Source organism: Anas acuta, chromosome 13 (genome assembly GCF_963932015.1).
Source record: "Anas acuta chromosome 13, bAnaAcu1.1, whole genome shotgun sequence".
Taxonomy (NCBI): Eukaryota; Metazoa; Chordata; class Aves; order Anseriformes; family Anatidae; genus Anas; species Anas acuta.
This window is the reverse complement of record NC_088991.1, coordinates 8911621-8928367: the sequence shown is the minus strand read 5'-3', so window position 1 is coordinate 8928367 and position 16747 is coordinate 8911621. Positions and strand designations below refer to the sequence as shown.

General features: G+C 38.4%; 1 protein-coding gene across 7 annotated transcripts in view; it reads left to right on the top strand.

Annotated features, from left to right (window-relative positions):
• Positions 1–16747, top strand: part of AFF2 (ALF transcription elongation factor 2) — a 363897-nt gene that overhangs the window by 276442 nt on the left and 70708 nt on the right. For all 7 annotated transcript variants that reach the window (XM_068697361.1, XM_068697362.1, XM_068697359.1 and 4 more), the window contains exons 8-9: positions 1790–1841; positions 15924–15961. In XM_068697361.1, coding sequence (XP_068553462.1) covers positions 1790–1841; positions 15924–15961 — 90 coding nt within the window. The remainder of the gene's footprint in view (positions 1–1789; positions 1842–15923; positions 15962–16747) is intronic.

The window sequence follows — 16747 nt, the reverse complement described above, 5'->3', positions numbered from 1 at the left end:
TATTAAGTTGGTCTCAGTTTCCTGGGGGTATTGTCCTTCTGGTGTGTAATGAGACTTGCAGATAACAATCTGGGGCTGCGGATAGATCGAGGTAGGGCAGCATGTTGAGAACAGCACGGCAAGTAATGACGCTGGGGAAACAAATGAATGTGTCTGCTAGATAAACAGCATAAAAAGTTCCCGTTCATCACCAAAATCCAGGCCTCTAAAGATTAATATTTCCTGAAGAATTCTTACTTTTAGAAGATTTTTTATCAACGCTACAGTCTCACTTTTATGGGTTCACATATTACAGGGAGGCATCTACCATTTATCAAGAGGTTAATGACTGGTAGTTATATGTCCAGATACTGTGTAACCACGGAGCTGCCCGACAACAGAGGTCACTGAAAGACAGATGACTTACAAACTGGTTTAAAGATCTCCTTGCACTTTCTCTTTTTATAAGAGCACCAGCAGGGCTTCGAACCTTTAGATATTTCCCCATTGGGATTATTGTCCCCTCTTTAAAATTCCATATGCCAGGAGGCTTCCATGATTTACTGGCAGTCCTCAAACAACAACAGAAAAACTTCCTAACAGGACATCCATTGATTGCTACAGTTATTTAAAGGATAACAATAAAAAATCATAGACTTTGGTCTCCATCAAAGCAGCAAGGAAACAGTAATTGCAATTTGCTGGTCTCCTGCAGTGGGTAAAGGAGATCAGCCTGGGAGAAAGGAAGCTCAGCACTTTCAGTGGCTGGCACAGCAGATCTGGGTGAGATGTGCTGATTCATTCATACGTCATCCTGTGAGAAAAGACTTTGTCAAGGTGAAAAGATGGGTGTGAGGTCCAAAGGAATATCAGCTCTGAGGAGGACCACCAGATAAAAGTGTGGATATGGGGGAAGCTGTAGGGGAGAGTATATGATGGCTGCTATATGTGTTTCTCTTGGTAGACAGACCCTGAAAGAAGAGATCTTTTCTGCAGAGTTGTAACGACAAATAATATGGCTTCTTACCTGGTATGTTTCAACATACCCAAATCTTGCATTTAAATAAATAAATAAATGTATAAGATTAATATTAGCATAGTAGCATGCATTATTGAACTCTTTCTTGTGTCAAGGGAAAGGAAGGAGACTTTGGGACAGCCAAATCTGTTAGGAGTTTCCTTTCCCTTTAAACAAGGGCAAGGAGCAGTAACATGAGATTTCCCTGTAGGAAAGAAAAAAAAAAAAAGGAAGGAAAAAAAAGAATATGAATTAGCAGATTCCTACTTTTTGCTCTGCCTTCAGATACTAGCAACTGTGATGTCCCATCAGACCTCAGAGGAGCTCCTCTTCTTGATTTTCCTCATTCTGCACTCTCGGTTTGGTAAGGTGGGATTGGTGCAGGCCTCTACAAAGATCAGTAATACCCTAGACCAAGAATGAAACACAGAGGATTTCTCAGCTTTTAGCAGTCTCAGGGCTGAATTTCCTTTCCCCCTTCTGATTTAGAAATACACATAGATGTCTGTGGACTAATCACTGTGACATAATGTACAAATAAAGGAAGACATGAAGGAGGAACTGCCTACTAAACTTTATGATGGATGAATTTGAAAGTCATTTGTTCTTACCTAGCATCTCAGAAGAACTAATAACATACATACACAGAGTATTCATCAGTTCTGATCCTGCTGTTGTTGAATTGAAAAGCAGATTTACCTCTGACTTTGGTGAAAGTGAGATTTGGCCCATTTTATTTAACTTTAATTCACAAAGTGTAATTCTGTTTTGTCCTCTCCTTGTTTTTTTCAGAATGCTTGAGGATGATCTGAAACTCAGCAGTGACGAAGATGACAATGAACAGGTAAAATACATTTAAGTTCATGTTGAATGTGTTTGTGTGCAAAAACATTTCGGGGTGCTGCAGAATCCATTATTTTAGGTTTTACCTGCAAGTAAAACAACTTCTGAATCTTTTACAGTTATTCCTAAGTCCGCCTTAGGGTGGAGAAACTTTTTTCTTGAATAAGAATATGTTTTGTCAGTTTTGCTAAATTAACTTAGTGAAATTGAACTAAACCAAAACATGACTAGCCTTGGACTAAAAGAACACATATGTCATCATCAGGGAATAGTTAACGTGCTCTGAGTTTCTATCTTCCATTGTACCCAATTAACTGTGGAACGGCCTCCACTTGTTTCACACTCAATTTCTGAAGTTGATGACCTGTTTGGAAGTGAGTGTAAAATAACCACATCAGACCACTGTCATAACTGCAGCGTTGTTTTGCACTTTGCAATTCATTTGTAGGATTGCACCCATGAAGTTGGATCTGTAAGTTTTGTTCCAGTAAGTGAGTAAAGGGATGGGAGCCCATAGCCAGTAATTCAGAGATTCCCATTTGTGAGAGGTAAAATCTTCAGTGTGTAGTTGTAAATCAATACTGAAAGTCTCTCAGCCTTACTTGGGACGTTAATGAAGAATCATTTTCAGAAAATTGTCTGATGTCATTCTTTATCCTTCCCGCTTTATAAATATTTATGGGTAATGCTGGGAAATAAGGCCGGTGAAATTCATATTCTCAACATTCTTATCAGAAAAAAATTGAGACTTAGAGTTAAATTCATCCTTCATGTTACTTTATATATGGAATAGGCTTAAATATGTAAACTTGTGCAGTAAAGAGAAAAGTAATACTATAACAGCATAAGATCATCATAGTCTGTTCAGCTGGGTAATGTTATTTATAAGTGAATCTTTCTTTCTTATTTATTTTTAAACCATCTGAATGTTCTCCTTTAACCCACCTAATCCATCCTTTAGGATCATGCCAGGAAAGATTTACCTTCTGGTGTAAGTTGACCCCTTAGTCATACAAGCCAGTACTTTTTGCACCAAGACAGACTGGCACCCTCATCTGAAGCCAAAGGATCAAAAGCCCGTACTTATGCAATGCACTATTGTACAAACACATTGGCTTATGAAACTAGCAGGTTTCTTTAATCTATTGGAAATTTGCCCGTATACTCCCATGAGATGGCATTGTGATACTGAGATGCCCAACATTTAGAAAAGGTAATATGTTATCAGGCGGGAGTTACTTTTGTTTTCTTACTGTACTGATTTTCCATCGATTTCGGTAGAATTGCTCCAGATTTACACACTTTACACTGACTTGAATAGGTGCCATCTCTGATGTCAGTCCCATGCAGGAAGGCCACAGTTACATCTGCACTGCACAGTGTTGTGTTTATAGCCCTCAAAGTATTACTGCAGTCGTATGGTACATGCAAGCCTTTTACCCAAAGGTAGGGTCATGCTGGGGAGCAGTGTCACATTGCCCCCAGTTCAGAGGCTGCAGGGTGAGCCCCTGTGCAATGTGACTGAGCTGTAGGAATCCTCAGACTGCACCAAAGCTCTGTGAGACTTTCCAGTAATACCATTGGCAGCATAAGCTGTAGACAGGCAAGAGACCACAATAAGGAACATTCATGGAGTTTCTCAAAAATTTATAGTACGTAGAACATACTTTTCCTTTTGGCAATGCAAGTTTCATGTCACTCTAAGTGATTAGAATTGATTCAAGTCTCCTAAGATCTCCCAAACATCTTATAAAGAAACAGTTTATGGTCTGTGTATTTAGGGATTCCAAACATGAATGCATCCTATCACGCAGAAAATAAATGAACTGTCTGGACAGTAAGCATGCTGATCATATTTCTTAAATGTCCAGCACTTAATGGCTGGACCTTTCCTTTTCTTCACCTTTCCTCTGTACCCTCACAAATGTGTGGTTGCATCTCTTTGAGGTACCTCATGAATAGAAGATAAAGACAGTGTTATTTACATTACAGGAAAGAATCCCATAGCTTTTTAGGTTTCCCAAAAACATGAGTATATGTGTCCATCCTTGAGATTCTTGTCACACACTGCATCCTCGAGTAAGGCCTTGAAAAGCTGAGCAGCTTGGCTCTGCTGCATCACTCAAGCATTACCCTGGCCGTGCCTTCACACTTAGCAGCTTCTGCCGTGTCTCTTTCAAATAAAGAGAGGGGACTGGATATGGAAATAAAGGTTGATCTGGCTCACCAGTCAGGCACATAAACATCAACAAAGTAACTGGAATGGTTTTTGACTGCAAATATTATGTCCCAAAAATATGTAAAATATTCATTCATGAGGGACAGATCAAGATGATTACAATATACAAGTTACATGATGTTGAATGTTCAGCTGTGGGATCCAAAGTTATAAAATATATTTTTTTTAACATAAAGATTTTGCACGCAAATGACAACTGTAACTCAGCTGTATACATGTGCGCACTCTGACAGGGAAATAAAAGATTAAAACTCTTGGCTCAAAACCCTTCTAACAGTTTATGCAACGTTGCTGTAAAGAAGGATTCTCATTGCGATCTTTCTTTTTTTTTTTTTTTTTTTGCTATAGGCTTACAGCCAACGTGAAGCATGAGCTAGCATTTACTCATTTTTATTAATTAAAAAGCAATATGTCAAAAAAAAAATCTGGATAAATTGAGAGCTATCAGTTTGAAGTCAGTGTAAGGCATTTAGTCTGTAGATACATGTATTATTAGCAGGGCTGCTACTGAACACACTGTCCACTTTTTAACATTACCTTTTTAACCAGGATTTTGAATAACTGGAAGTGGTTCCTAAGAGCTATAAACATGATCTGGAGAACCCTTCTTAATATGAGCGTTACAACTTCTTGATTTGGCCAGAAAGAGGCTAAGTGTGCGTTATGATGGCCTAGCAGTGTATCACCAAGAAAAAGATTCTTGAAAGGAGGCTGCTCTCTGTAATTTCATTCCAGAGGGCTTAAGAGGCTCCAGTAAGTGAGAGGTGACTGGAAATCCAAACTAGTAGTGCCAAACTGCTGCAAATTGCAAGGAAACCTTGTGGTTTCCCTCTCCTTTTAGGCTTCCTTTCTGCATGCTCTGACAGTTGTAGGCTTGATGTAAAAGTTGTTGAGTGGAGCTCTTCAGGCTGTGACACACAGGAGGCCCAATGTGATGATCGTTGCAGGTTCCTTCTGACTTCAGATCTGTAAATCTTTGAACCATATTGATCATTGCTATAGATCATGAAGCAAGCTGCAAGTTACTCCACCCCAGTTGCAAACTCCAGTCATCATTTTCTGGGCCTCACTTTGAGAGACTGCAGTTATCACCTAAATCTAACACGTGTAAACACATCCCACAGCATCTTCAGTGTAGACACTTTGGAGCTGGCCACATGACACATGCTTTGTCCCTTAGACAAAATGCTGATTCTTATGTCTTTCATTGTGGGTGATTTGGGATTAAAGACACACAGAAAACGACAGGTTAGATCTGGAATCAATTTTCATTTACAGCTGAGAAGCAGTTATTGATGCTGTGCTCACAGTTCAATAAAAGATCTGAAGATATAGACCTTGCGTTTCTTTTTCAATATAAGCAGCATAATCAGTCTCAAATGTTTTTACAAAGAAAATTGTATTGACAGTTTTATTAAAATTGCTGTCTTTAAAGTTTCAAGTTATCCACAATTTGACCTACTTGAATGGTTTTTAATATGCACACTGACCAACCCAATGGATTTTTATGTCACATATTTATAATACAAGGTACACATCTGTTTAATGCATTATTTGAGAGGTATTGTTACATCTAAGCATTGCCTGGGTTTTAAACTCTTGTAGTATTGGCACAGAAAAGAACATTGGCATATACATCCATATTGCATTCAGAGGTCCTGTTGCAAAATATTTTTAGATTGGCCACGACAGGTAGAGTCAAGGCAGATGACAGACATGTTCTTAGTTCTTAGACGTGTAATTAGGTGACTAGGCATTTCTGATATGCTCTTAATGCTCTTCTGTAAGGAAAGGAAGTACTTTTAGATGGCTTTATTATTCTGTTAAAAAATATAAATCAGAAATTAGAAAGAATACTGAAGATTTTTAATTAGTAGCTTGATGCAGGTAAAAGAGCTTTGATAAAACACAGGTTAATATTTTTGTTCTTTAAAGCACCTCTGTATAACTCAAATTAGCTTCGAGCTCAAAGGTATCCAAATGAGTTGTGCCTGGATACAATATTTTAAGTAGCTGTAGTGTACCCAATTTTCTTTAACCAGCTCCTCTTTGTTCTTCTGCCTAAGGAATAGTCCTGTTAACCTTTGAAATGCGTACTTAATTTAAAGCACATTGCTAGCAATCTGTGTGTTTTTTAACCAAAGAAACTTGGATACTACTTACAGACCTGCTCCATTATTTTCAGTATTTCATGTATATAGTATTTTTGGCAGAACAAATCAATGAGATGTTTTTCTTTTATATTTTTTTCCTTCTTCACTTAATGATTGCCATCTTATGTGCACTTCTCTGATAACCATATAAACACAAGACATACGTATAATCCATGGCCTTGGCCTATCTTCTGTATTTTACACAAACACATTACTTTCTTCTAGGTTACTATTAGGTAATTGCCGACAAAACGTTTGCCTTTGTAGCGCCATCCAAAAAGGTGATCAGCCATAGCCCAAGCTTTGAATTCTTACAATGCATTCTGAACTTTCAAAGCTTTTACTCAAGTTAAATTTTTTTAAATCTATGAAATGCAAAGATGCATGATGCTTTCATCATGTAACACTTTGAAAGAGGTCACTATATCACTTTAAATTGTAACAATAGATATCCTTTCCTGTTGTCATTTATCCCATTTTTTATCTGGATCCTGAACAAGCTGTTTACCTCCCTAAGGTTTCTCTACATTTCCATTTACTTTGTTATCAGCAGAAAGGCTGAAGAACAGCTCTTCAGTAATGACATCAATACTGCACACACAGTGAGAGAGGTCATCTTGTCAAAGCTATAGAAAAATCAGATGGATTAGGATGAAACTAGGTGCAAAATAACTTTGATAGAGTCTTTAATGTAAACAGTTTATCTGCCATTGGGTTCTATTGAAATCCCAGAGTGATGCAGCATTGGTTGTAGCCACAGCAGAGTGTGTTTTGATAAAAAGCCCACATCTCAGTGTTTAAGATCTGCAGTCATGTTTTATAATTGTAAAGAAATGTTTTCATTGAGACATTAATGAAAACAGAAGCTATTAGGATAATGCAGTCATTCTCCAACCTTGTCAATCTATAACCGTGAAAAATCCTTTCATGAAGACATATCTCTTCTTGCTACCTCAGTCCATTTTAATTGATACTCAAATTATTTTATTCTGCACAACACTAGTTGAGACAGCCATATATCATCAACTATGCAAAATGAATACTCTAGCTTCCGTTAAACAAATCTTTGGAAATAAGAGATTTGATGGCTGACATGTCTGAGGTAATAATTCACACAATAATCACATAGGTTCCTATCATAGCATTTGTTCATTATCAGCAAAAGCTTTCAGTAACTGCTGTGAGATCTGGGGTGACTATGGTGCAGTTATGAGCAAAAACCATGGCATACCACTGAAATACATGGTGTTATCAAAGGCTTTTAACTTGTTCAGATTCACAGAATCTCGTGTAATTGTTTCTGCACGTGTTATTATTGTGGAGGTCATCCATCAGTGAGGAAGGGGATTAATACAACCCTTAGGACAAATGGTTGCTGTAGACTGCACAGTTTTACAGCTCGACAAGGATAAGTTTGCCCCTGCAGGTTGCAGCCATGGCCTTATAATGGCTCTGGGGCACCAGCTGCATGGACCAGCACAGAATCTGGAGGAGCCCCATCCCTCGTGCCTTTTCCATGGGCTGCCTGGTATTCCCTGGCAGCTCGGTGTCTCAATATCCCTCCACCCCAGCAGAGAAAATAACACAGGAAAATAAAATACCAGAAGACAGGCAGCCCTAGCGAAGGGCTGAAATGCCTTAGTTGGACAGATGGAAAAATACAGCTGCAAGAAGTCCTCTCCTCACATTTCCACAAATAAGCAGGCACTTCATATCCCCTCAGTGCTCTCTTAAGCAGGTGCTTCTCTTAGGATTAGTTTTTCATGCCACCAGCCTGAAGCAGCCAGGCTCTGCCGGCCATACCACGAGACATCATTCACCTGAAGGAGAAGCTTTAAACACAGACCTGGTGCCTCTATCACTAATTAAATAGAGGTGGAAAGGCCATTTGTTCATGAGCACAGCCATAAGGACCAGACCTTGGAGATCTGCCAGCCTCCGTGGGGTGGGAGGGAGGAAGGAGATGCAGCTTTCAGTCCTCGGGATGGATCTTGTACTCCATGTGTGTGTGCATGCCTGTGCACACATGTTTTACAGAGAAGTCTTTATTATAAGAATGTAGGAAAAATACATTTCCCCAGTTCCTTTGGCATACACATGACACTTATGCAAAAGCCTTGTATTGTTTTGACAGCAAGCGGAGGCAGCAGCAGGTGAGATAATTGATTGACACCAGTACTGTTGTTGTTAAGAGAAAAGCCAGACTTGGCCATACTGTCCTGTAAAAATAAATCTGAGGACTGTGGTATCTGTGGGCCACCTCGGTGCTCAGCACTCACTAATCCAACCACATAGGAAACATTTATCTTCTTTTTCTCCTGAAAAGGAGAGTGTGATTTTTATCACGCATGCCTTGAGAACCATTTTGGTAAAGAAATTGTCTGGCTTTCTTATGCTGGCCATCTGCAGCATTGCTCTTATTTAAAAGCCCAAGCAACCGTCTGTGAACTTCAAAATCTAAATTTTGGGGAGATTTTCAGGCTGGTAGAGTGTAGTGCTAGTATTGGCTTAGGGGCTGGGGGGCTGCAAATATCTCAACAGAGGGACTCATAGGTGGCCAGAACAAGTGTAGAAGTAGGTGATGAAAAGGGCATGATAAATCCAGTAATTAGCTTCTGTCAGCCAGAATAAGGGGAGAAGAAGTGAAAGTTGATCTCCCCTGGAGGAATTCCAGAAGGAGAACAGTAATGAGAATGAAACACCTTAATTTTTCTTACGATAAATGCATCTGCCACTGCAAGGTTTGCTGGGGTTAGAGGTGCTTCATTTTGTACCAGCAGGATGAATCTTCCCACAACAGACCTCCTGCCCACTTGTAGGGACAGGTTCAGAGCACAGTGTGACAGTGCAATTGATTTGGGCAGGGTTCTCACTCAGAGCACGCGTGATTTACAAAACTACCAATTTCACGGCAATTTATGTGTAATTTTCAGGGTGCAACACAGTGATTGGCTAAGTCATCAGAGCAATATACTAAACCAGACCAAGGGCAGCAAAGTTATTTTGTGTGTGTTTACATCTGCTGCCTGTTTGTAATGGATTTAATATTCAGTGTAGATTTAATGTTCAGTATAAATTAAAATCCTTTAAGTCTTTAGTCCTGCATAGGAAATAAATGGGTGGCATGAACAATAGCAACATCAATTCACAGCTTCCCAGAAGTGCCACTGCTGGTACCATTTGGCTGTGCCCTTTTGCTTCACATGTCTAGGAAACTATTCACTGATTTAGAGTACGGAAGAGACTAAGGATGGGTTGGGATCCAGGAGGAATGAGATAAAGGCCTTTGCCACAAAGCAGGATCTGAGGGCATAAACTGCAAGTGAACAAGGGGATGAGGGGCTGCTCCTTCCCATTTTGATGCAGCAAGTTGTAGCCCATGTGAATGCTGCAAAGGTAGCAATTAAACATTGCACACTAAAAGTACACCTCATAATAAGACCTCAAAACATCAGCACTGTTCCGGTAAGTCTCAGATGGAGATACAAAGAATTACTCTCCTTTTGTTAGAACTGGACAGTTGAGGAATACACAAATTGTGGAGACTGTCTGTAGCTGCACAGTGAAGTACCAGGGAATTATTTAAATATAGCCTTTTTCTCCTACTTTCTTTAGGGAATTTTAAAGAAGACTTTTTTTTTTTTTTTTTTTTTTTTTGCTTCTCTTGTAAATGTTTCTTGACCTTTTCTCTGTTTCTTTTGCCACCTCTAAATTTTTTATCGTGTGATTAGAATGTTGAAACATGGCTATGGAGTAAGCCCAACAAATAAAGGATTTTTTGATTTATTAGCCATCTGGAGGGTTGAACCAAGCACACATTCTAGAAGAAGTCATCTTTAAATAAGAAGACAATAATTACTGAGCTTTATTCCCAGTTAAATGTTTTATATTTTCACAGTAGGATTATCATCTGCTAAGCCTGGGACATTTGCAATGAATTTGTAACAAATTGTTTGCTAAGAGGTGTTGTTTCAAACCACAATTTCAATTCAGATTTTTTTTTTCTTAAAAAATGGACTATTCAGTAGAGTTTTTCCAACTTTGTCTCCAGGGCTGGATATTTGTTTTTCAAATAGAACAATTTTAATAAAAAATCAGGCCTAACTCTAGTCAGGAGTTCAGTTCACTGCCACAGAACTTTACAATGACCAAATTGGTATTGTCAGAGCATTTAAATGTACTGGACCTCAAGAGACATTCTGAGCGTTCATTAGCATTTGTAAAGGAACTTGAAAATGTCTTAGAATATAGTCTAACAAAAGTTGAATTCTTAGAATTTGTAATGTCATATTAGAATTTCTCCTCAGTTGGATGGATAAAGGTATCAAAATTAGTACAATTAGCAAATTCTGTTGAAAGAAAAAAAAAAATTTTTTTTTTGAAAGAATCCAGCATATATCAGAATAACTGGGGAAGGGAGACACTGTTTCAAGCTTCGTCTGTCAAGTCTTACTGGTGTTAATGTACCAGCTTTTTTAAAAATGGACTAGTCTGTCAGGAATGAGAAGTGTCCATGTTTTTCATTAAACACTTCTTTAGTTTGATTTCCACCACTGGCCTAATGTAAACGTAGAGATTTTGGGAAGAATGCTGGCAGAGGCCCAAACATGTCTGTGGTGTTGTTCAGTTAAAAGCAGTTCCCTTCCATCAGGGATGAAGGTTACTCCTAACCCACAGACAAACTTTTTTAGACTTGATCACTTAAACTCTGTTTTCCATTTTACCCAGCCTCCACTGCACCAACTGAAATTAAATTTCTGACTGGTAAAATTTCACCCTCAGCATCCTTGAGCATCTCTCTGTAAAACCATGAAGGTTACTGCATTGCTCAAAGCAATGATGAGAAGTTCTCTGTGGTTCTGCTGCTTAGAAACTGAGAGATGACTGTAAGGTGGATTTGCAGCAGCTCTGAGAAAAAGTTAAAGCATGGAGGTCTTCCTCCTTCTGCTAACATATTTGATGGCTTGAAGTGCCATCTGTCTCAGCCTAAGAGACACTTCAAGGTTCAGCAGTTGTCTTCTTAGGTGGCTGATCAGTGCTTCTGAATCAAGAGTGTGAGGAGGCATTCTTAAAAAATGCTGACTTATTTTCAGACCTCATTTCCTCAAAATCAAATGTTCCCCTGAAAATCTTGGATATTCAGTTGTGCAATGAAAAATGTTAATTTTATTCAGACAGCAGACACTTCCCCTTTAAAACTTGACTGAAAATCTAATTTGCCTACTGCAGATGCCAGTTATTTTACATTGATATTTTTGAGCTGGCCTTGTCTGAATTTATTCTCCTCAGGTCTTTGTGATGTAGGAAAGTTGTTCTGACTGGAGTACTTTTTTCTGGTTCTTTCTATCCAAAAATCAGTCTGGTAACTGATGATCATGAAGAAAAGCATCATTTTTCACATTCTGTGGTCCTTGTGCACAACCTAGAATCAGATAGGGCTTGTTTCCTTCCTAGTTCTTTTGTGTAATAGTTAAATATCTCTTAATGAAATAAGTCTGTGGATATATCCACACTACAGATTAAATAAAGCACAATGCAGATGGCTCCTGAACTAGAGCTAAAACAACTAATGTCAAAATCAGGAGTAATGCAACATATGAAGTAGAAGTCTTTCACGGTTGTAAAAGTCATAGGAAAACATCCCTGGGCAAATATGCTCTGATGGATGACCCTCTGTATCTGACTACCTTTGATTTATTCCTCACTTCTTTCTTTTACTCACCGCTAGAGTCAGCTGTTGAAATAAGGTCTTACAGAGTAGAGACACAATTACAGAAAGGCCATAACCGGAGGAAAAAAAAAAAATCAGGAGAAAATTGCAAATTAAAGTGGAATGATTGTCTAGTTCATTCTGGCTTCCATTTTCTAATCATCCTAAATTATTTTAAAGCATATTTTCAAGCTCAAAATTAGCAAAGGTCCCATGATGTAATTCTCCTAACAACCATTGAATTTTACATTATACCAGTCCAATTTCATTCCAATCTTTTGCAGCATCATCTCCCACTCAGGGCACATGTATCATGATTTAGGGAGGCCCTACCTGCCCTATTTCTAGATAGTACTTTTAGTACATGAAGTTTAGGAATCATTGTGGAGTTAAAACCAGTTTCTTATTTGTAAAGGCCTAGGAATATAAGATAAAAAAATAACTCTTAAAACATGTTTGTCTTTGAAATATCTTAAATTAATAATCAAAGCTTGCATCAAGTCTAAAACAAATCAAACTCAGTCATGAAGATGAGAAATGGGAATTATTAACTGAGTAGCGAGGCTGATGGAGGCTCAATGAGATCATTTTGTTCAAAGATTAAAGGCGATGAACACTGAAATAGTTGAGTAGGATGGCTATGAACACATCTGACTAGAGCTGCTAAATTCAGTAATGATCAAAAGTTAATTATCAAAGCAGAGAGAACTACTCAACACAGACAATTTGAGTCAATAGCTAAGCAGCCCAGCAAAAAAGTAATTTGGGAGAAGTATTTTCCTATAATGAAGTTATATAAAAGACGTACATTTCAAAGAAACCTGCCTAAAACAAGATTGCATTCTTCCTGATCAGAGAAAAATAATTAGCTCTAATTGACAGACCTGCTGCACACCAAATATTTTCAAACAATATGTTTCTGCATCAAAGCTTAATGTGTAGAGTTACTCAATGTCACTTTGATTTTGCCTTTCTTTATCTTCTGCCACTGGGCATGCTCATGATATCGCAACAAATGCGCTTTGAAAAATGAATGAGCAACACCTACAAGATAAATAAAAGCAGAAGGCCAGATCCTGCGTTTCTTTCTCAGACAGAATCCCTGCCACATTCTGTGCTGTGTTTAACATTGTCATTTCCCACTCAGAGACAAACTGAATCATTTGTAATAGGAAATGACCAGTTGCTTTATCATCCAACATTAAACTAGGCTAGTATGCGTATTAACTTGAGAACTTGCAATATTTTTTTCTAAATCTCTGTATGAGCGAAGAACACTCTCCCCCCAGCAGGTGCCATTTCTTACGAGTTAGGAAAGTGCCTTCTCTCAGGAAAAAAAGGGGAAAATTCTCCATGTAAAAATCTAAGATGTGATATGTGCTAGAATGTTCATAGTCCTGGAAAATAAAACACAGCTGTAATTCTTTGTTCTTAAAGCGACCACGTTTCTTTCAGAGTAAACATCAACACAGCTAAGTATTCCAAAATCAAATGCCCAGTTTAGACTCTGCTTTTTAATATTCCATGACTTTGACATTGCCTGTTCTCACTCTCTGAAATATCTTCATCTTCTTTAATCTTTCATGCAAACAGTTTAGCTCACACCATCACACACACGCTCTCTGGAATATCTTCTGCTTTACCTCATATTAGAATTGACTGCATTATTTACTTCTGATCCTAGACACTCTTCACTCTTCTGTTTTCTTTTCCTTAACTGTATTTTGATATCCATTTTTTGTGTAGCGATTTTTGAATAATTTAGAGGGGAAAAAAAACTTATCTGAGATTTAGATGCAAGTTTCACATGCCAGAATTCAGAATTATTATAGTCCAGCTATTTGGTGCATAAGTGTCAAATGAAATATCACTGTACAGTCAAAAAATCTTCTGCCATGGTGGACAGTGGTATGTAAACTTTGAAAATAATTCTAGTTCTTTGCAGGATGGGACTGAGACTTGGTATTTAATGGCAGGCTTCAGAAACTGAAATGTAATTTTCAATGGTATTTTAATCTATTTTAAATAAGGTGTTTGTATGTTGTTACATGTAGTTTATTACTTAAATTTCATCATAACATGTTTTTGACTTTGAGCATGCATGTGGCAGCTAAAAAAAGGGGAGATTTAGGAGAGTATCATTGGAAGGAGGCACAACTCACATTATTTTGCTAATGAGGTAGAGACTCCATTTTATCATAGGCTTGTTTGAGCGATCATAATTAGGTTTGGGTGTGTAATACTTACTCGTGCAATTTTAACTTCAGGATTTCCTGGAGTTTAAGTGTTTTATTTAGCAACCCTACTGTACAATTACTATAATCGTTTCCTATCATGCATTCATTGATTTATTCTTTAGGTGGAAAATGTAATCCAAATGAAACAAATGCATTTTTCTTCACACACTGGGAGCCAGCCCAGAGTGTTGCCATTGCCCTGTGTCAGCTCTCACAAGCTTTAATTCTTTCTCCCAGATTTTAACTTATTACTAGGGATTTCCATGGATTTAAACAAAGAGTTTGTCTTTGCTATGATTGGAGGCAAGGGCCAAAACAGTAGGTATTTTGAAAAACTTGTCCCGTTATAGAGCCCAAAGGAGAACTCATTCTGGCAAAATATGGAACCCAGTTGTGCAGGTCCCAAAGGTTTAAAAAGTTAGCCAATTTTCGTAGAGAATTTAATTCCTTATGGGTTTATATGTGCATTTTTCAGGACCACTAATATTAGCAGTTCCTGTGTGGGAACCATATTCTTCCCATCACTAAACATACCAGGGGTTAAAGTTCCTCACCAAAGTCCTTCTCTCCAGTTTTGGTAGGCTTTACAAAAATAACTCCAAAGGTAATTAAGCGCTGAAACTTTCCTTTGTGTAATAGGTTTATGGATCAGTTGTCTTAATTCTGCCTTTCACTGCTCTCTGTATTATAATCTCACTAACCATCTGACCGCTTTCCACATTTAAATCTATTATAGCCAGGTTCTGTGAATGCTAGAAGGAACTCTATAAAATTATGTGAAACACCAGTTTATCTGAAGGTGCTATTTCAGTCCCTCCTGCATTAAAGCACTGTTTACCTATTCTGAAAAAATTCAGAGAGGATACAAGGTTGGTTCGGATTACATAATTATGCTACAGAAGCATTAAAAAAAAAAAACAAAAAAAAAAAAAACAAAAAAAAACTCCACTAAAATCTCGAGCAGCTTAACCAGTGTGATAGACTGGCGCGGCCCTGCCATCGGTGCCCCCAGCTGTGTTGCTTAGCAACATTTTAATTCAAGAAGAATCGAAGGAGATGAAATCCCCATGGAGAGGGAAACAGAAATAAGAGGGCCGTTGACAGATGATCTGAGTTGTTTCTTCTAATATACTGTGAAGATCACTGGCTCTTTTCATGAATGATAAATGGACTGTACACAGATCAATGGGTTCAGCAATAAACTGGAACCAGGCTCCATGTCTGAGGTGGTGCAGGCCGAGAGGCCCAAAGATTTACTCATTTAGATGATTTGGAGTGTGTTTTCTCAAAGGTTTCACAAGAGGAAATTGATCTGAACATTTGGTCATCCCTTGCCCTTTTCTGTTGCTGGCGAATAAAAACTGTTTTGGAAGCGGAGTCCGTTCTTCCCTTTATTTTTTCCTGTTGTTGTTCCTGTTCCAGATAGGGACAGATAGGCAGTGACAAAGGGGGCCAGACCTCAGAGCGGGAAATGAAGTAATGAGCAGTTCCTAAATGCTCATAGCCATTAAAAATAAACAAACCACATTGATATCACAAACCGGGGCAGGCGTATTTAAAACTTGTAACGCTATCTCTCTGGAAGGGTCCAGCTACTGCAGACGTGTTCCCTCTGCCCCGGTTGTGGCCGGCTGCCCCGGTGCGCCCTTCTGAAGAGCATCCAGTAGTTGGCTTTGTTGTGGCTTGGCTGTGCTGAGGCATGTTGTTTAATTCTTTGTCTCTCCCACCCCTCTTCTGTTTACAGGCTGCTGAAAAGACAAAATTGAGAAACATTCCTGTAAAGTAAGTTCTTTTTATATCCATTTTGAAATGTAACTTTAATGAACTTTTTGAGTACAGTCACTAAAAAGACTGGGACAGTGAGAAGGGCGATAAAAGAGAAAACAGAGTTCAAGTTGCCCCTAATAATAGCTTTAAAAAGGTCAGTATTGCTGAAGAAAGCTTTTGATTTCTCGTGTGTCCCTAATGATTGCACTCCCCAAGTTTCATCCAGTTTCCATAAATTAATGTGTTGTCTATGAATAGCTGCCAAATAATATCACAATCATACTCAATACATAGTGCTCCTAGCCTTGGGGAGGTTTGTACATGCTAAAAAGATTATGATTTTTAATTGCAATCCTTGAGAAGGTCTGACAGGGGGGAAATAACTAGGAATGTGCCAAATGATTTCTAGACACATGGGAATATTTTGCACCTATGTATCAAGGTTTTGCCATCCTGTTGATTAAGAGCTCTCTCACTCAGTACGTGCATCTCTCTCACACCACACACACATACATGTTTCGGCTCCTTGCAGTTGGGCTCTGTGAAGGATGAGCAAGCTACCAGGGAGCAATTTCCAGGGCATTTTATGAGAAGTTCTTAAATCTTAGGGCACTAGCAGCAAGACTCAACCATATATCATTGAATTAAGAAAGTTGCTATATAGATGTCCTGGCTCTTGAGAAAAGCCATTTTCAGTTAAAGCTACCAACATCAGTGATTCTCTTTAAATAATGAATACTCCAGTCTTAATGGGCTCTTCTGTACCAATAAAACACGTATTTTTAGCTTCAGTAGGTGATC